The sequence below is a fragment of the Anolis carolinensis genome, chromosome 1 (assembly GCF_035594765.1).
Source record: "Anolis carolinensis isolate JA03-04 chromosome 1, rAnoCar3.1.pri, whole genome shotgun sequence".
Classification (NCBI taxonomy): domain Eukaryota; kingdom Metazoa; phylum Chordata; class Lepidosauria; order Squamata; family Dactyloidae; genus Anolis; species Anolis carolinensis.
The window spans coordinates 31,013,173-31,034,766 of NC_085841.1; the positions used below are offsets into that span (position 1 = coordinate 31,013,173).

Sequence of the window (21,594 nt, forward strand, 5' to 3'; positions counted from 1 at the left end):
AATTAATAGTTCTGGATTAATTGTATTGCAGATTGCATTTCTGATGATTTTATAATCTTAGGAAGAACTTGATTCCCTATTGTGTTCAACACACTTATTTCAGTTTTGTTTCTCTTTTCTTATTAGTCATTCAGACAGTAACATTTAGAGTTATGAAGATGTAATGTGAGTTTTGTGTAATATTGGAGTCTCATAATAATGTAACTACTGATCATTTTAGTGTTACATAAGATTTACAATGCAATTTTCTACATGTAACCTATCTTATCTTTAATAAGACTTAGTTAACATATTTAGAAATATAGCCTTCAGAGGTCTTCTGGGATTCTTTGAACAATCATTAGAAAAGCAACCCTGAAGCAACATTGATTGGATTTGAGTCTTCAGTACGCATTTCGATTTCATGTCTAGATTTCCTATGGGTTTTTATACTTCAATAATGTATTTCTAATATTTAAGAAACTATGGATAACCACTTTGCAGCAACTTCTCTCTCCCTCTCTTTTACCATCCATTACACTAATATAGCTTGCTCTTGGTATCTTCTGAGGTTTAGTTTGTGATACCTCTGTGGAAACCAAAACCATGGATGCTCCAGTCTCATTATCTACAATAATATAGTAAAATGATGTCTCTTATATGAAATGGCTAAACCAGGGTTTGCCTTCTGAATTTATTGTAACTGAATATTTTCGAGCTGTGGGTGACTGAATCCGTTGATGATGAGGGCTGACTGTATCGCCATAGAGTGACTCTATCCAAAATCAACCAAAAGCAAGTTTAATGGGTATCTCAGGAAAGTTGCATTTCCATGCTTTGCTTTTGCTTCTGGACAGGCATCTCTTGGTTATGTTTTCAATTTATTTAACTTAGAGTAGGGCCGGTTCTAGGGTCAATTTTCTCGAGTCGAATGTATTTTCCTCTATAAATTGACACAAGACTAGAAGAATCCAATCTTCTTCTTCTTCTGTTTATTTATACTCCACTTTTTCTCTCCAAAAGCAGAGCATTCCAACCATTTCATGTTGGCGACACACCATTTAGACATGCATCATTTCACAACACAGTAATTCAGTTTTTCTGGCAACCCCTTATTATTTGTTATAACAAAATGTATGGGGACAGAACATATCTCATGAAAACCTTTTATTTCTAATTTTAAATGTATGATTTATTATTTTAAATGGACCCAGAGGTTTCTTGTTACATTCACATTACACACTTATACACTGCAGCCGATGAACTAACGTGTCGAGACACACAGTTTAAAAAGCTCTGCTTTAAAGGGATGATGTTACAGGGCTCTAAGTGCTGCTGGAAATACAATTCTTATCAGTCCTACACATTGATTCTACTGGTGTCAGGACCCAGGCTGCAGAGCACCAATAACCATACACAGAGGCCAGAATCTATCTAATATCTTTATTGTAGGAGTATATAAAGTTAATAAAAACAAGTGTAGAAAATAGTCCAGAAGTAGACCTTTCAGGAAAGGTCAAAATTAGTCCAAAGAAACAATGTCCAATATGAAATATTAAGGTCCAAAGTTGTAATCCAGTAACCGAAACACTCACTTTGCCAAGCAAAGTGAGGGGAGATGACAAGGTCCTTTAGTTCATAAAACTTAAGCAAGGCTAGGAAGTAAACTTGATTCTTGGAACACTAGGCTTAATTCAAGGCAACAAGAAACGAGGAGCAAGAACAGGATCCGTGGTAAATTCGTGGCGAGGTCCGGAAGGCAAGGCAAGGTCCGTGGAGCAAGGCAAGGTCCTGGGAAGCAAGGCAAGGCTGGAAACGGGAGCAAAGGACGCGGGAGTAGCGTAGTCCACACACAACCTACTCCCGAAGCTGGCGAATTGACTCCGCAAGATTCCTACGTGGGCAAAACACCTAAATAGGGTCTCGTTTTCCCGCCAAAGAACAATTCTCTGGGGAACCAGAACCGAAAGCCATTCTCTGTGTCCAGATGCATGACTCCCTAAAGTTTCCCATGGGAAGCAGGCTTAATCAGCTGAATGCCTGGCAGCAATCCTAGCGCTCCTGCGAGACGCCTCTTGAGCGCCTTTCTGTTGTTTATAATAATCACGGCGAGAAAATGGGGGAGATTTCGGCTCAAGGCTTGTTTGGAGATTCCACCTGAACATCAGGAAGAACTTCCTCACTGTGAGAGCTGTTCGACAGTGGAACTCTCTCCCCGGGGCCGTGGTGGAGGCTCCTTCCTTGGAGGCTTTTAAGCAGAGGCTGGATGGCCATCTGTCGGGGGTGCTTTGAATGCGATTTCCTGCTTCTTAGCAGGGGGTTGGACTAGATGGCCCATGTGGTCTCTTCCAACTCTACTATTCTATGATTCTATGATTTGGCAGACTTCTGGAAGGCAAATCTCCTGCAGGTGCAAGGGCTCCAATTCTGGCTGAAAAAGCTCCAATTCTGGCTGAAACGGTGGGAAACCTAAGTTTTCCTCTTCATCTGTCTCAACAGTGCTGGGAACGGGACTACATGGCCCATGAGTCATCACAACTGGCTATTGAAAAATATTGTGTGTAAAATAACTCTTGGACTATGTTTATACAGTATATGTGAAAGCTAAGTAAATTTTGTGTTTAGACTTGGGTCCCATCTCCAAGATATCTCATATATTTGAAAATCTGAAAAAAAAATCAAAAATACCATACACTTCTGGTCTGAAGTATTTTAGTATTTTATCTATATATATAAAAGAGTGATGGCATCACGGCAATTCACAAAACAACAAAAGTACAGGCCCCCCAACCTCAAAATTTGACAACACAACCCATCATCCACGCCTCAAGGTTGATACAACAAAAAGAAAAGAAAAAGAAAGTCCTAATTAGAGGGAGAGCAATAATTTTTTTATCCAATTGCTGCCAGTTTAGAGGGCTAATCTCTGCCCACTTGGTTGCCTAGCAAACAGCCAAGGGACAGCCAGGTTTCAGTTAGGGGACAGGCAGATTTAGGCCTCACTTAGGCTTCTTTCACAGATTATCTAATTTGCACTGGATTATATGGCAGTGTAGACTCAAGGCCCTTCAACACAGCAATATAACCCATTTATAATCTTATATTATCTGCTTTGCACTGGATTATCTTGACTCCGCACTACCATATAATCCACTTCAGTGTGCATTTTATACAGCTGTGAAGAAGGGGCCTCAGATAATCCAGTTCTGAGCAGATAATATAAGATTAGAAATATACAGTAGAGTCTCACTTATCCAACGCAAACAGGCCGGCAGGATAAGTGAATATGTTGGATAATAAGAAGGGATTCAGGAAAAGCCAATTAAACATCAAATTAGGTAATCGTTATACAAATTAAGCACCAAAACATCATATTATACAACAAATTTGACAGAAAAAGTAGTTCCATGAGCAGTAATGCTATGTAGTATTTACAGTAGAGTCTCACTTATCCAACACTCGCTTATCCAATGTTCTGGATTATCCAACGCATTTTTGTAATCAATGCTTTCAATATATCGTGATATTTTGGTGCTAAATTCATAAATCCAGTAATTTCTACATAGAATTACTGTGTATTGAACTACTTTTTCTTCCAAATTTGTTGTCTAACATGATGTTTTGGTCCTTAATTTGTGAAATCATAACTTAATTTGATGTTTAATAGGCTTATCCTTAATCCCTCCTTATTATCCAACATATTCGCTTATCCAACATTCTGCCGGCCCGTTTATGTTGGATAAGTGAGACTCTACTGTACTGTATTTACAAATTTACCACTAAAATATCACAATTAATTTAAAACACTGACTACAAAAACATTGATTATGAAAAGGCAGACTGCGTTGGATAATCCAGAACATTGTATAAGCGAATGTTGGATAAGTGAGATTCTTCTTTAATATGAAATAATTACTGGGATAGAATAATGCAGAACAATATAATCTCTAAAACCAGGACAGTAAATAAACAGGGGAATTCCACACAGGAAACAATCAGGGCCAGCTAACACCTCCCAACAAAGTATTCCCATCATCAAAGTCTGGCAAATCCTCTGTTTTCTCAGGGCCACAGACAGTAGAAGCACATAAAATATCACAAACAACACCACTCTGAAAACAAGGGAATTCCAGACAGGAAACAATCAGGGCCAGCTAACACCTCCCAACAAAAAATTCACTCAGGGAGGAAACAGCCAGGCTTTAAAGCTGCAAGGCCATTACATCCTAATCATTTTTCCTAATTGCAGCATTCATATTTGCCTCCAACAAACAAACAAAAAACCAATCAGAAATATTGTATATTCACAACCTTTAGGAAATAATATCCCCTGATGGCGCAGCGTGTTAAAGCGCTGAGCTGCTGAACTTCTGGACTGAAAGGCCGCAGGTTTGAATTGGGGGAGCGGAGAGAGCCCCCACTGTTAGCCCCAGCTTCTGCCAACCCAGAAGTTCGAAAACATGCAAATGTGAGTGCATCAATAGGTACTGCTCTGGCAGGAAGGTAACGCCGCTCCATGTAGTCATCCCACATGACCTTGGAGGAGTCTACGGACAACGCCGGCTCTTCGGCTTAGAAATGGAGATGAGCACCAACCCCCAGAGTAAGACACGACTGGACTTAATGTCTGGGGAAAACCTTTACCCTTGACCTTAACTACCACCAATTCCTCAATACTTTATTTCCCATACCACCAGACTTCGCCACAGCAACGCGTGGCCGGGCACAGCTAGTATATATAGATATTACATATAATATTACAGTATAGTGGTATAGTTCAATATAGTAATATATAATGCTCATATTGTGCTATGCTAATAATATAATATATTGTATGTATATACAGCTGCTCTGAGTCCCCTTCGGGGTAAGAAGGGTGGGATATAAATGTAATGCATAAATGTAGTAAATGAATAAATAAATAATTTTAGACTTAGGCTCGCCCAAAGTCTGAAATGACTTGAAGGCACACAACAACAATCCTAATTAACTTGACTATCTCATTGGCCAGAAGCAGGCCCACACTTCTGGTAGGTTTATGTTGGTTACAATTGTTTTCATTTTTAAATATTGTATTGTTCTTTCATTGTTGTTGTTCTATGCACTACAAATAAGACATGTGCAGTGTGCATAGGAATTTGTTCGGGTTTTTTTTTCAAATGATAATTCGGCCCCTCCACAGTCTGAAGGATTGTGGACCGGCCCTCTGCTTTAAAAGTTTGAGGACCTCTGTTCTAGGTTCTTCTTGCTTATTATTGTACAGTAACTGCATTTTGGAGGGAATGCGAGCAGCGCCTCTCGAGCGCCCCTGTATGGGAACTGTGAGCGAGAGAGAGGGAGGCTGACGTCACGCCGAGGCCACGCCCACGGAATGGTAAGCCACGCCCCCTCCGCGTCCCCTTCTCTGGCCGAAAGGTCTATTAATAGCATGACGTCAGCCCGAGACTCGTGGCCAGAGTAAATACCGACGGCGGGCGCGCGCCTATATAAAGGGAGTGATGCAACGCCGCCGGAGCCTCAGAGTGGGAAGAGCGCGAAGGGGAGAGGACGAAGCGCCGCTTTTGGGCTTCTCTTTCTCTGGCTTTCCCCAAACAACCTGGATAAGAGAAGAGCGCGGCAGGAGAGTGACAGGTAAGCGGGGAAGTGGAAGTTTCGAGAGCGGGCGCCTACACTGCGGACTTAGCGCAGTTTGGCACCGCTTTAAACTCCCATAGAGTAGCGGGAATGGCTGACGACCCCGTGAAATTATACTAAGGGAGCCCATGACAGTCGGAGCGGTGTCAAACTGAGTTAAATCTGTAATGTGGATGTGGGATCCTTTCTCCGTCTCTTTCCCAATCCATCTCTTAGGAGCGGTGTCAAACCGCGTTAGTATGGTTGTGGTATCCTTTCTCCATCTCTTTGGGACTAAAGCTATCTCTTAGAAGCGGTGTCAAACTGCATTAATTCTATAATGTGGACGCGGGACCCTTTCTCCATCTCTTTCTCATGCTTTTGCCGTCTCTTAAAAGTTGCCAGGGATGCGCCGAAGAACTTAAGGCATTGAAGGCAAGGCAAACTTCTTGTTTCGGGTCGATCTCGCTTTCCTCCTTCGCGCAGCCATTAACTGAAAGTAAAAGTTCATTCATCCGAAGGGGAGGGTTCAGTTCAGTGCGAAGCGGCGGCGAAAGGGATCCGGAAACCTTCAGCGATAGAAACCAAACCCCGCTTCGTTTCGGATTTCCCTTCCTCTTGTTTTCACACTTTGAAACAATTTGATGCGAATATAATATTTGATCATAAATGGAATAATAATAATATACAATATAATAATAAACGTAATCATGATTAATAATAAATAATATATAATAATAGATGAAATGATAGTACTGTAATAATATATTCATCAAGAATGATTAATCTTGGGTTGCTGTGGTTTTTCCGGGCTGTATGGCCATGTTCTAGAAGCATTGTCTCCTGACGTTTCGCCCACATCTATGGCAGGCATCCTCAGAGGTTGTGAGGTCTGTTGGAAACGAGTACAGTGGGGTTTCTATATCTGTGGAGTCATGTCCAGGGTGGGAGAAAGAACTCATGTCTGTCTGAGGCAATTGTGAAGGTAGCACCTGGCCAGCTTGATTAGCATTGAATAGTCTAGCAGCTTCAAAGCCTGGCTGCTCCTTGCCTGAGGGAATCCTTTGTTGGGAGGTGTTAGCTGGCCCTGATTGTTTGCTGTCTGTTATTCCTTTGTTTTCTGAGTGTTGTTCTATATTTACTGCCTGACAACCACCACGCCAGACTACACATAAAAGCCATTAAAATCCACAAGCATGTGGACAATTTCAACAATTCATGAAAATGAACAAAATCGGGCTACCAGTATTTAAAAACGCTAAAATCAGGAGAGTAAATAAAGAACAACACTTAGAAGACAGGGGAATTCCAGACATGAAACAATCAGGGCCAGCTAACACCTCCCAACAAAGGGTGCCCCCAGGCAGGAATCAGCCAGGCCTTGAAGCTGAAAGGCCATTCAATGCTAATCAAGCTGGCCGATTGCAAGAGTCCTTCTTTTCTCCCACCCTGGACCTTCCACAGATATAGAAACTCCACTTGTCTAGTTTCCAACAAACCTCACCACCTCTGAGGATGCCTGCCATAGATGTGGGCGAAACGTCAGGAGAGAATGCTTCTGGAATATGGCCATACAGCTCGGAAAAATCACCGCCATCCAGTGATTCCGGCTATGAAATCCTTCGATAACACAGAGGGCTAACTCTTGGTGCCAAATTTCATTCATTCTGCAGTGCGTTTCCTTGAGTTATACTTCTGTTTCAGATTTTAACATCCGAACTACACGTCGCGTCTTCGTTTTTCTTCTCGTGCGGGACTTACTTTGTCTAGTCATCGCCCATATGTCATTTTCTACCTCCTAACCGTCTTTTGAAAAGTATATTAATCTAATGATGATGCCACTAACGGTAAATGGCTCCGGCACGGGAAAGAAACATTCAACTTTTGAAACTTTTTGACAGAGCGAGAATGCGCCTCCGCCGGCTGCCGGTAGATGGCGTGCTAAGCGGCGGCAAGATTTGCTTCTCTTTGCATTGCTTCGGATTCGACCTGTCAAAGTTTTCGGTTGTGTGTGTGTGTGTTTCCAACAGACCTCACACGTCTGAGGATGCTTGCCATAGATGTGGGTGAAATGTCAGGAGAGAATGCTTCTAGAACATGGCCATACAGCCCAGAAAACTCACAGCAACCCAGTGAGTCTGGCCATGAAAGCCTTTGACAAATAAGGACCAGTCTGGAGTATCAGACATCTGAAAGTTCCAATTGCCAGAACTTTTCATTTGCCAAAATATTATATTTTGTGGAGCAGAAAGACCATCTTAAACAATTGGAGTCAGGAATGCTCACTGATTTTCTGAAATCACCAAGAGCGATTTCCTGCTAGATTCAGAGTTAAGTGTGTCGCTGGTCAATAAGGGAAGAAGTGTTGTGGTTGAATTCTGGATGACCGTACTGTGTAATAGGCTTTGAATCCCTGCTTGGCTACAGAAACCCACTGTGCTATTGGGTGAGTCACTCTCTCAGCCTCAGAGGAAAAGCAAAGGCAAATCCCCTCTGAACAAATCTTGCCAAGAAAGCCCAGTGATAGGTTTGTCTTAAGGGTCACCATAGGTTGGGAGTGACTTGAAGGTACACAATGATAAAGCAGCGAGTTTAGAAACAAAAAAGATATAATACAGAGTTGTCTAACTGATAGCATTGTTTGCTACAGAACTGAAGTTTGGATGTTTGGGCTGTATATCATCACCAGCTTTCTCCCTAAAACTGAGGCTTTTGTGGGTTGGTGTGGACTATAAAGAGAGCTGACTCATCAAGGGAGGTATTGTTGTTCGGAAATCAATAGGTTGTTTGAAATGAAAGAAGCCTCATGTGAAGAGAAGGGGAAGGTTTCCATCTTTAGGTTTTGTTTGTATAAAGGTGAGTCACAATGAACCGGGTAAATTTAGGGTTTGCTCCTTTCTAGTCATGCTGACTTGGATGTTAAGCAGCACTTAGCCAAAGGGGATTTGCTCCCCAACTTAAGTTGGTACTTTGCTGCTACTGTAAAACAGTTTGTCTGAAAGGCTAACAAGTTGTATTTGGCACATGTTTTTATGGACTACAGCCCAGAAGTGGCTGCAGTCCATGGAAACTCATGCCAAATCAAAGACTAACAGGGCTACTTGAAATGTGCTTGAGGATTAGATTCACAACACAATCCCAGCAGTACATATTTATCTGGCATTGTGGACTCAGAATGCACATGTCGAGGTTGGCAGTCTTGTTTTCGTTTCCTCAAATGTTACCATAAAACATATTTACACAGAGAAAAATCTCATCCATTTGGGTGAATTTGCTTTCAGGTGAGTTGTTTACAAGACTGTAGCTAAAGCAAGATATCCTTAGAGAGAGAAAAGTACAAGGAACAAGAGAAAATAGCCCACGGGGCCTTTCTAAATACAATCCAATTGAAAACAATGGCCAACTGAGGCCCCAAGTGATTTCAGTGGGTCAGCTCTGAGTATGACAAAATGTGGATCCACCCAACACAAAGTTATGATTAGAATTGAATTTCATTATCAACTAACCCTTGTACATACATGTAATAAATAAAGAGTGTATAAATAAATTGGGTTGCTGTGAGTTTTCTGGGCTGCATGGCCATGTTCCAGAAGCATTCTCTCCTGACATTTCACCCCAGCTATGGCAGGCATCCTCAGAGGTGTGAGGTCTGTTGGAAACTAGGCAAGTGGGGTTTATATATCTGTGGAAAATCCAGGGCGGGAAAAAGAACTCTTTATCTGTTTGTGGTAGGTGTAAATGTTTCAATTGGTCACCTTGATTAGCATTAAATATCCTTGCAGCTTCAAAGCCTGGCTGCTTTCTGCCTGGGGGCATCCTTTGTTGGGAAATCCACAAGCATGTGGGCAATTTCAACAAAAAGGAGGAAACCATGAAAATGAACCAAATCTGGCTACCAGTATTTTGAAAAATCTAAATTAGGACAGTAAATAAAGAAAAACACCCAGAAGATGGGAATCACAAACAGGAAACAACCAGGGCCAGCTAACACCTCCCAGAAAAGGATGCCCCCAGGCAGGAAACAGCCAGGCTTTGAAGCTGCAAGGCTGTTTAATGTTAATCAAGGTGGCCAATTGCAACATTCACACTTGCCTCAAACAAATAAAAGTTCATCATTCCACTGATAGAAACTAGACAAGTGGGGTTTATAAACAGACCTCACAACCTCTGAGGATGTCTGACATAGATGTGGGCAAAACAACAGGAGAGAATGCTTCTGGAATATGGCCATACAGCCCGGAAAACACACAATATCACAGTGATTCCGGCCATGAAAGCCTTCAACAACATATATAAATAAACTGTTTGGAAAAGTAGGGGTTTTGTACTCCGGTCTTATTGCCTTTCTTGATAGTATCAACAGCTGGCAATTTCAAAAGCAGCTGATAAATACCGCCAAATCACGATGTCAGAAATCATGAAAGGTCACTTTAAATTCAGGGTGGTTCTGAACTTGAGTTGTAGATTAAACTTGTGGTTGAACAGGTCTTGTTGCATCAGCAGGAAGGAGAGTAAGAAAGAAAAGCTCAGTTTCATTGTCCCAAAATGCCTTTCAGTTTTGGACCAACAGAGAAAGAGAAGAATCGAAGGCGCTTGAAGAGTTGGTCAGGGTGCCTTTTTCTATTTTTAAGGCAAGGGTGAAGCTGTTCGTACTACATTAGTTGAGTCGGGTTTTCAAGAAATGTTGTCTGTGTGATCGCCCACCAGGCCTGAATGACCCCTAGGATGTCTTTCTGGAACAGCTGGTTCATAATCAGAAATATAAGATGTGAATAGTAATATATAACACACATGGGACTACAACAAAATGTTGCAGTGTATGCAGTTCCTTCTCAGTCTGTGCTGTCTTTCAGGATAGTCAATTCCTATCTCTATTTAGCTTGTTCTTCTTACCTTATTTAATCCTCTTCCAATTATCAGGCAGCATTTCATGGCCTCTGATCCTCATTGTACTCACTACCATAAATTCTGGCCAAAGTCTATTGTGATATCTCCCTTGAGTGTAAATCTGGCATGGGCAAACTTGGGCCCTCCAGGTGTTTTGGACTGAACACACTCAACACACCTACAACACTCTCTTACATAGGAATTCCTAACAGCCAGAATTGTGAAAGTTGAAGTCCAAAACACCTGAAGGGTCCAAGTTTGCCCATGCCTGCCCATGCCTGCCCTAGACAATAGATGTGTAAGGACTCAGTGTCACTTTCCTGGCATTTCTGAATAAAAAGTCACAAGCATTTGGGTTGTCGAGTAAAAAAGTCTTTTGTCCATCTTCTCAAAAATTGCTGCCAGTTGGAGTAGCGGTCCTTATTTAATGTGGCACTATTCAGATATTTGAAAATTAAAATCCCTCACTTCCCACCAGCATGTCAACTGGAAGCTGTAGTGTAGTATGTCTAGAGAACAAGAGTGTAAGAGAGTGTTGTAGGTGTGTTGAGTGTTGGATTACAAGTGTAGAGACAAGGGTTTAAACCCCTGCTTGACCATAAAATCCATTGAGTGATCTTGAGCATATCACACATCATATTTGGAGTTTATTAAATACAGAAGCCCTTAGGGAGGCCCCCAAACATTCACTTTCTACTTATCAACCTCTCTTACTTCCATGTGCCCCACATGAAAGTAAGGGAGGTTGACAAGTAGAAGGCGAGTGTTTGAAATTTGAAAGGAGCGTAGTTTTAATAAAATGTGTATTTCTAATTTTTTGGAAACATGTTTGATATTGGCTGTGGAATATTTCTGTTTGGACCCATATTAAACTGTGGGAGTAGGCGACTCCACAGTTATTACAGGACAATTACATGTACTCATTGCAACCATCTTGCATCAGGCATAGGACTTGATTTTGAGTTCTCCGGCTTATTATAAGGTATCCAGCACATTTCTGCTTAATTGATTTCGGTGAATGGTCAAAATAATCCGCATTTTGTGAACCTGGCCCCACCTAGTTTCAACAGAGCTTGGGAAAGTTCCCTTTTGGAATACACCTTCAGAATTTTTCAACTGGCTGGGAGATTCAGGAGGATGTAGCTCATAAACAAAAACCCACAACCTGTGTAGGTTCTGAGTTTCAATGCTTGGACTTCATTATTCTTTGAAGTGAGTCTGTGCTAGTGATTTACAGCCATATCCAAAATTCACAAGAGTTATAGGTTTACTAGCCAAAATGCACAAGATACATCACGAAAGCTTTCAAAGTTACTTGGCCTCTTCTTGAGGCAAAATAGTAAAAAATCATACTGGGAAAGAAAAATGATGTTGGAGTAGGCATGGGCAAACTTGTGCCCTCCAGGTGTTTTGGACTTCAACTCCCATAATTCCTAACAGCTTATCGGCTGTTAGGAATTGTGGGAGTTGAAGTCCAAAACACCTGGGTGGCTGAAGTTTGCCCATGCCTGTGTTAGAGTCACAGGTCTACATTTTGTCTTAGATCCTAATCTAAGATGCAAGGTGAAGGGTTGTATTTTTAATGTTTTAAGAACAAACCTACAGAACCTATATTGTTCATAACTTGGAGACGGCCTGTACGGTTCATCTGGAGAGGTGCTACAAGTGGAACACACTTGTTACATGTGCCTTGATGAAAGAGAATAATAAAGTGAGGCAAGTAATACTGTGTTTTCTTTCCCAATTTTGGATTTGTCTTGCTCTCCAATTTACCAGTGTAAAAGGGCGTAACTTGTACTAACGCATGCAACCATAATTAACTCTCATCTAACTAACAATCACCTGAAGCAAAAAACTCTGCCGTAAATCAGATCTAGTATGACAGCATCATCTACGCACAAAGATGCCCAAAGGCAATAGTTGCCTTATCTCTGTGAAGCTCACTTTGAAAGCTTTTGCTCTAATGGGGTTTTGCAGACATTTACTGCTTCTTCCAATAAAATGGAGCATTTCAACATCTACTGAAATAAGCAAATGTGGTGTTAATGTGAACACAATCCCTGATTTCCTTGCAAAAAGAATGACAAAGCAGATTACAGTGTGTGACTTGGAGGAAGACTATACATATTGTGTAGATGGGAGAAGGGATAGTTTTCACCCAAGATCCTAAGAGCGGGGTTCACGCACAGCTATGCCAGTGTCTCATTTTCATAATATGAACTATATGAATATTAGGGGCATGGATAATTTGGTACTGACAAGTTACATCTTATGCTGTTATTTTATAATGGGATTAATTCATCAGTACAATTAATTGCATTTGATATCAGTACTAAACAAAATAGATATAAATAAAAGCTTTGGATAGCATAGGGAAGGGTTAACTCCCCTGTGGGGTGTGTGTGTGTGTGTGTGTGTGTTGTTCTTTCTGCCCTTATTTGGTAATGACTCTCCTGGTTTATTCCACCTTGAATTTTCCTTTTATTACAGCACCTTTATCTACCTCATTATATTTTAATCATGCACTTTTTGCACCACTCCCCAGCCTTTTTATTATCTTAACCTGTTACATTGTTTTTATTTGGCAGTTTACTTACCATTATATTGCTGTTAAATGTTAGTTTGATCTGTGTAATGTCAAATGTTAATGATGTTTTTATTGTGAATGTAATTTATTCTGTTTATTGTGGAAATTTGGGCTTGGCCCCATGTTAGCTGCCCTGAGTCCCTACAGGGAGATGGAGGCAGGGTATACAAATAAAGTTATTATATTATTATTATTATATATATGGATGAATGGCTGGTTGGCCGCAGTTATACTTTAAAATGTACCTGTTCCATCTTCCTATCTTGTTTGTAACTTGGGGACTGCTTGTACATGCCTACATCCATTTAAACAATATATTACCATGTGCATTGAAATGTGGGTCAGAAGGGCCAGAATAATTCCATGTTGAATGATTTTACTTTCCTTAATCGAGCCATAATTGAGAAATAATTGTGCTTTGCCAGTATTTTTTTGGCTTGGTCTTGTTAAACTTCAGACAGACTAACTGTGGATTTTGTTCTCCTTTCAGCAAAATGATGCTCCAACACCCCGGTCAGCTGTCTGCTTCAGAAGTCAGTGCTTCTGCAATAGTCCCATGCTTGTCTTCTGCAGTCTCACTGGGTTTTGAAGACTTCACAAACCTAACTCCGCTGGTGAAAGAAGAATTGAGGTTTGCCATCCAGAATAAGTGCCTGTCCCACAGGATGCCCTCCACGCTGGACACCGTGATGGTTTCCGACCAACCTGGTGAAATGTCTATGTTTAAAGCAGAGGTAATCCACTTTGATTTGATTTTGCATTATTGCTAACTAATGGCATTTAGGGGTAAAAACCTGTTGGCCTTGGATTGCATCTCCCATAAACCCCAACCTGAATAGCATGTGGCTAATGACCACAGATTACAGAAGGTGTGGTACAGAGGTTTCAGTACTGGACCAGGGTTCTGGGAGACTTCAGGTCTGAATCCCTGCTGACCCATGAAAACCAACCCTCTTGGCCTAACAGGAAGACAACAGTTAACTCCCCCTCAATAAAGCTTGCCAAGAAAGCCCTATGATAGCATTGCTATAAATTGGAATTTATTCAAAGCTACGTAATAACAATAAATAAGGTGAAAAGTATCTGAAAATAATATAACAGTATTATTAATTTATATATTTATATTTCACTTTTTAATCAAGATTGAGACCCAGTGGCCCACACTTGAAATAACAATAATAATAAAAGAAAAATTGGTCCTATAATTAAAAGTGTTGTTATTATTAAATAGTATTATATAACCCCTGGTGATGCAGCGGGTTAAACCGCTAAGCTGGGAGGTTGGCAGTTCAAATCCGCGGGATGGGGTGAGCTCCCGTTGTTAGCCCCAGCTTCTGACAACCTAGCAGTTTGAAAACATGCAAATGTAAGTAGATCAATAGATACCTCTTTGGTGGGAAGGTATCGGAGCTCCATGCATATAACATAGGCGGCATCTATGCACAACGCTGGCTCTTCAGCTTAGAAATGCAGATGAGCACCAACCCCCAGAGTCGGACTCGACTAGATTTAATGTCAAGGGAAAAGTTTGCCTTTACTATATTGGCTAACACTACAAATCATATAATATGTAAATTAAAAACCAAAACATATAAACATTAAAATAGAAAGAATGATTAAAAATACATAGTTAAAACCATTGAAAAACCTGTTAAACTACATAAAATATAGCACCCTCTGGTTCAATCTTAAAAACTTTATTCTTCTGGAAGCTGTACTACGGTATTCCACATCCATCCACTTACAGTATATATTAACACATTTGATCTTATCACACCTACAATCTCTTTTGGGTTTTTCTAGTGTTCGCCTCCAGAAGATGAAAGGAAAAGGCGAAGGAGGGAAAGGAACAAGATTGCTGCAGCCAAGTGTCGAAACAAAAAGAAGGAAAAAACAGACTGTCTCCAGAAAGTAAGTTCATGACCTCTTTTCATTGTTGTCTGGCCAAGGAAGACAATATGATAGATCAGGTGTGAAGAAAGTGAGGCCTGTTGGTTGCATATGTCCCATCAAGACTTCAAAGGCACCCCCGAGATTCCTGGAATCTGCTAATTTTTGGGGGCAAGACATTGCTTGCAATTCCGCAGACTGCTGCAAAAGTAGCAAAAACAAATCTAGCAATTCTGGCTGATGTGAATCCCACAAAAAACTCCTATGAAAAACAGCTGATTTGTAGCCAAGCTGTTGTAGCCAAATATAGGGTGAGTGCAAAAATCTCATTGGTGCACATCCCTCTATCACATGAGTGGCAACTGTGGAAACGTGGGGGACAGTAAACCTTGGAGGGCATCCAATGCTATTTCCACAAAAAAAAAACTTTTTCGAACCCAAAAGAACAGAATATTTGCATCATGTTTTGGGACCAAGTAGAGTCATTTTCTGTTTCTTTACCGTTTCAGTAAAGGCCTCTATTTGACTTAAATTGGCTCAAACTTTGTAAAATCATATGTCTTCCTGTGAGGGGCATTCAAACATGGTGGAAGTGCCCTCTACATTCCTTAGAGGGGTTTTGGGGGCATTTGGGAGTAATTTATTATTTGTACTCTCTGGGCACGCACCCTTGCTCTAAAGGGGCATTCAGTTAAAACAGGCTGTACATTTTTCTGAGTTGTACTATTGAGGAGCTCCTCAAAAAAGAAGTGGATTCCTTCCTCCATAACAAATGTAAAAACCACTGCAGTATATTAAGATGTGTCACCAACAGGATGCTGGTCAAGGTTGTACACAGAATCATTATCATGATTGCTTAACCTTAACCAAAAGTATCACCTGACATTCCTGAAAAACAATGAGGTAAATTTTCCAAAAGCAAAGATAGTAGTAAGATTCAGTTTTTACAGATCAGTTTTTATACATTACCAAAATGTATGGAAACTGAATCTTAATATTTTGCTTTGGTAAAATTCACATCACTGGGGTTTTGTTTTGCCTTGAATGTTAGACCTGTTTCTGGGTATATTTGACCTGCTGATTCCAAAAATGGAACTGGTTTTCCCCTATCAGCTCTAGTGTTTGAGATCCAGAACATATGCTATATACCAATTGTCTTCTCTCTCCCACTGAAAACCATAATAACCAAAATTAAGAAATTAGAGCTGATGCCATCTATCCAATGCGATTTTCTGAATCATCCCCCCAAATAATCCGAGGAACAAGTCTAGAAACCAAGACACCAAGAATTTGTTTTGGTTGGACTTTGTAATCATTACAGATAAAATATTTATACTATTTGACATAATATATTCATATGTATTTTAAAAGTAATTTGAGATATAATACAACCCTCATATCTGCGGGACTTGTATTCACAGTTCCATTTATTCACGTTCAATAAAATATGTCTCCTCTTGGTCCAGTCGTCTTCCATTTCAATAGTGTTTGCTGTTCTTTGCTATTTTGTGTATCCACACAGAGTCTGAGAAGAATACAGGTGTTGTACGGTATACAATATGCTCATACATAAGCAAATCTGCAATGTTTTTTTTAAATATTAAGTGAACATTGTTCAGTGGTGATAATGACAGAGAATTGAGTGGCAAAAAGGAACAATATTGAAGGGGTTATCAAATCAAACCACCCGCTAAGAAGCGTTGAATTAGCTCCTGGCTGCTGCACACTGACTCTTGTCTAAAGCTTCCCCTTTTGACTTTCTTCTTCTGTGGGTAGGAATCAGAAAAGCTGGAAACCATCAATGCAGAACTGAAAGCTCAGATTGAGGAGCTGAAGAACGAGAAGCAGCACTTGATCTACATGCTCAACCTCCACAGGCCCACATGCATCGTCCGGGCTCAGAACGGTCGGACGCCGGAGGACGAGAGAAACCTCTTCATCCAACAGATCAAGGAAGGAACTTTGCAAGGCTGAGCAGCAATGGCCAGTAACACCTAATGCCCTTGGGGCAGGCCATTAAACACCAAAGAAATCCAACACAGCAGCCTAAGCCAAAAGCCATAGGAAAGCTATCTTGGTATTTGTGGCCTCCTGTTAGTCGAGAAAAGGCCAAGGAGGTGACAATGCCACTAAGAAGAAAAGACTGTGTTAGCTTTGCTGTAGTTTTGCTTCTTGAAAGGACTCAACTGGGTGGAAGAGAACCGCTGCCTTCGCTTCAGGTTTAAGTATCTGCCATAGTTGCTATTACTAGAAGTTGTACTCACAATAACAGCTACAGACTTGTTGAGCTCTTCCTGGCACTTGCACTCGAGTTATTTCTGGTAGGACACCAGGACTCCCACGTGAGGCGCACATTGGGTGGACAACCAGGGCGAACGGGCCCCACTCCGGTCGAAGTGTAGGAAGTGTAGACATAGTGGGTTATTTGCATTCGCTCACTCCACTTTCGAAAAAAAAGAAGTTTGCAACTTCCAGAATGCTGCTTTCAGTTACGGGAGGCATTGAAAATACATGTAATGTGGAAATTATAATGTTTCTGCAACCTAGTGCAATGTTTTAAGCTGACTCTTGCACTCTTATTTCTTGTTGTTGAATTTTCACAGAAGCCCTTCCGTGGGTTTTTTGGATGACTCACGGTAGAGGCAAATTTGGGGATGACAACGTAAGTTTCCTGCAGAAGTGCTCATTGAATGAGCGTGAACATTGCCCCTTCCTTCTGCCTCCTTTTCAGAAGTAGGGGGGAATTCCCCTTTGTGAACGCAATTTGTGAGTCATGCACACCGTATCCAAAAGAAGCTTTACAGTATAACATAAACATGATGATAAATATAGACTTGAATATTCTTTTTGATGTATGGTTTGCCATATTTTAGACCCATAACTTGCAAATCTTTTTCTTGGCACCTCCTTTTTCCAGGCAAAAAACTGTGATGGCTATAAATTTGCCTATTACTAATCAGCATGTGTGTATTGGCATATATACTTATGTATGCCATATTACTCAGACACTAATTTTCATGACTATGCTAGGAAAAATGAAGACAAAGTAGCCAAACCGCCAGATCTAAGACCACCGCTAGAAGGAACAGTTTCTTACATCATAGTGCAGACAGGCAGTTTTTATAGTGTAGTAAATGAAGTGTTAAGGTATGACTGGGAAGACCTACAAATTTAGTATCTTATACATATTAATGTGATTAATTCCAAAAATGCAGATCAGGGCATTTCTTTTTTTTTTTTAAGTGGATGGAGTAATTTAAGATATTACATCCATTCTTACTCAGCAGGGCTATTTGATGCTTCCCAAATTTCAGACAGAATGAAGCCATTAATTTTAATGTGCCACTAGTATTCCTAAGCAAAGGACAAATGTTAAAAAGAACAAAAGACATTAAACAGAAACATGCAAGTTCCTTGCTATGGTTGATCAGTATTATATTCATAAAGGGGGCAATGTTTTAGTCTGAATGTCCATTGATTGAAAAAAAAACTAATCCTCAGTTTGTATGTCCAATATAAAAACACACTTTACCTTAACAAGAGGTTTGAACAGATTCTAGCAGAATCTAACAATGTTCCAATAAACTTTGGATTTCAGATGTCGAAAGCTTTTAAAAGTCTCTTTAAAAACACCCTGTCTGAAATGGACTCCACCTGGAAATTAAATACTGAATTTTAAATCCTGAAGAAGTTTTAGAATATTAATTTCTGTGTATCAGATTCCTATATGCAAAACTGAGTTGTAAGAAAACTGCCTTCGCTTAGATCTTTTCTGTTATGTTATGAAGTCATTTTTATTTTTAGTTGGTGGGGTCTGACCCAGTCCACAGGGTGAGCAGAAGGGTATGAAGAAAGCAATGGTTGTTCCAAGTATTTTGCAGTGTTAAAACTAACTCAGCCACAAACACACATGATACCTCAGAAAACTAGCATCAGAAATCTGGATTCTCAAATATGACTAGTACACTTGAGCTTGCTGTCTGTTGTATCTTGCTTTGATTTTTACATTCTTCCATTTGCTTTTAGCAAACTTGGATATAGTGCAATGTCTAATGCTATGTTTCGAATGTGTAAACGTCATGTGACAAAAAGGTAGGAAATGGGCCAAATTCTGTCTTGCTTGAGTGTGATTTTTCTTCCTGCAAAGTAAATCCACTCTGCTGTTGGAGATCTCCTCATGTCATGTTAAAATGACATTTTGGTGGCCTCTGCATTGAGTATGCAATGAATGGGGGTGGTGGAAGGATAACTTGTCATATAACTGTGTGATTTGCTCAATAGAAATAATTGTACAGGTTGAATATCTCTTATCCTAACTGCTTGACATCAGAAGTACTTTGGATTTCAGATTTTTAAAATACCTATATTTTCATGTACACCCATCATGAGATATCTTGGAAATGTGGCCCAAGTCTAAACATGAAATTCATGTATGTTTCATACATTTCTTATACACATAGCATGAAGAAAATGTGATGCACAATACTTGTAACAACATTTTTCATTAAATGATATTGGTGTACATTGAACCATCAGAAAACAAAAGTGGCACTGACTATCTTGGTCACTCATGTGGACCATTCCAGATTTTGGAATATTTTGAAATTCTGGATAAGGGATATTTAACCTGTATTGAGTTTCTGTAATGATTTGTTAGTTATGTCGACTATTTTGATTGGATCCAAAGAAGTGTGAATGGAAGGCAAGGATCAGCTAACTAGGTCAGCTGTATTGCTCAGTGGCCTACTTTACAGAGTCCCCTGATTTCAATCCACGTCTCAAAGACGAAGAGCCTTAAGAAAAGGGAGCTGGGTTCTAAAAGATGCCTGATAATGGATAACACTTGCATAGCAGACTGAGAAATAGAAATGGGCCACTTGGTCTACTTTTACCACTCAAGTGAGATACATTGCTTTTCTATTCTAAGTTATTTCCAAGTGTGCACCATTGTCAATAAGTCAACATAGGTACATTTTACGTTAACCGGCTCCTCCTTTTGTCCAGTTATTGTTTTATGTTTGGGCCGATGCAGCCCCTCTCCATCCAGTGCCATTTTCATGTTTGTGTAAGGCTTCTTATGGAAGCATTTTTGGACCTTCCATAAGCAGAGGGCAGCCTTCCCTGGGAGGAGGAAGGGCTTCTTGGATCCAACCACTAGTCTGGTGATGTACGGGGGTGGGGGGCTAACACTAACCACAAATGGTACCTACCGAGGGCACCTACTGTGTGAAAACATCCCGCTTTGTCCATGTATATTTCATGTTTCCAAAAGCAATCTCGCTCCCCAATAAACATGGAAAATGGGCTCTGAGTGATACTGGTGTGTGTGTGTATGAGAATATAATACAAATGGTCCTTGCTAAATCTCATATCAGAATGTTTCTCCTTGGTATATGTATATTTTTGGAAAATATTGCTGTTGTGTTTCTTGTTTTTAAAAAGTGATGACGCAGGCGTCATAGCCCGGTGTGGCTGTTGCTGCTTGGAGTTAAAGCACACATGCTCTTAACTAGCATGCCAAATGTTTTGCTATGGTGCTGCTACTTTTGTCAAAGTTTATCTTTGTCTAGCCATGGCTGCTGCTTCCTCTATGTGTGTTTGTGTTTTGAGAGTGTGGGCACAGGGTACCACAAAGTGGTACGAGAGTGCACACACACATATATATTTGGATAACTTGAAAGCAGCAACTGCGGAGAGAAACTAGGCAATACACCATTCCAGTTTTTTTTTGTTACTGCCTGGAGCAGTAGCTCCCAAATTTGGGTCTCCAGGTGGTTTTTTGGACTACTGTGTCCATCCCTCTCTGAGTGAGTGAAGCAAATAGATGGGGATGATGAGAGATGGAATACAACCAGAGCTTTTGTATTCTGTAGCAAGGAGAATTCCAATTGTCTGTCCGCATGGAAAGGAAGCGTAACAGTGTAGAGTCCCTGTTCCTGCTGCATGGGACACAGGGAAGTCCAGGTATCAGCCATGTAGCTCTTTGGGAGACCTATTGAATGGGCAAGATGCGTGGGTTGGTGTATCTGATTTGATTCTGAATGTTTAATAATAATGTAGATGGATCAATTTGTCCTTAAGTTTTATGTTTTGATACTTTAATAATAAAAATGGACTAATACTTGTGTTCTCCTGTGTTGATTAATGGATCATGTCTGGAAAACAGATGCTTACTTACCCCTTACCTCCCGGTTAATGGTTTTTAAAAAGTTGTCTTAACTATTATCCACATTTACTGCATGGCTTTGCCCTGCCCCTACTTCATGCCAATATTAATGCCAACATCATGCCCTCACTTTCTGTTCTCCAAGTATCATCTCATGTGTTGCCTGGTTTTCAAAATAGGAATAAGGTATATTTGAACTTTATGACAGCCAATATGTATTAGCAAATATATGTTTAACTTCAAGTGGCGTGTATGTGCCATGCTGAGAGCAGCAGACTTACACTATAACCAACATCCTGCTTCTCACAAAGCTTTATCGTAAGAAGCAAAAATGATGGTTGGCTTTGGCAGGCTACTCCCACCGTGCATTCCACAGCAAGAGCATGACTCCAGAGACCCTGTTTCCAGGTACCAAAATTCAAGTGGCAATGGAGAAGGAGATGGAGTAGTTTTCATCATAAGTTGAACATGA

General features: G+C 40.4%; 1 protein-coding gene across 3 annotated transcripts in view; it reads left to right on the forward strand.

Annotated features, from left to right (window-relative positions):
* The window catches only part of atf3 (activating transcription factor 3), a 37,374-nt gene extending 16,297 nt beyond the window's left edge, over positions 1 to 21,077 (forward strand). The window contains exons 1-4 of one of the 3 annotated variants that reach the window (XM_008125824.3): positions 5,269 to 5,353; positions 13,557 to 13,800; positions 14,870 to 14,977; positions 16,733 to 21,077. In XM_008125824.3, coding sequence (XP_008124031.1) covers positions 13,561 to 13,800; positions 14,870 to 14,977; positions 16,733 to 16,930 — 546 coding nt within the window. In that variant the 5' untranslated portion in view covers positions 5,269 to 5,353; positions 13,557 to 13,560 and the 3' untranslated portion in view covers positions 16,931 to 21,077. Of the gene's footprint in view, positions 1 to 5,268; positions 5,354 to 5,453; positions 5,611 to 13,556; positions 13,801 to 14,869; positions 14,978 to 16,732 lie in introns of those variants that run through there. The other 2 variants (XM_003215978.4, XM_008125823.3) reach the window with 2 other exon arrangements.
* The last annotated feature ends 517 nt before the right edge of the window (positions 21,078 to 21,594 follow it).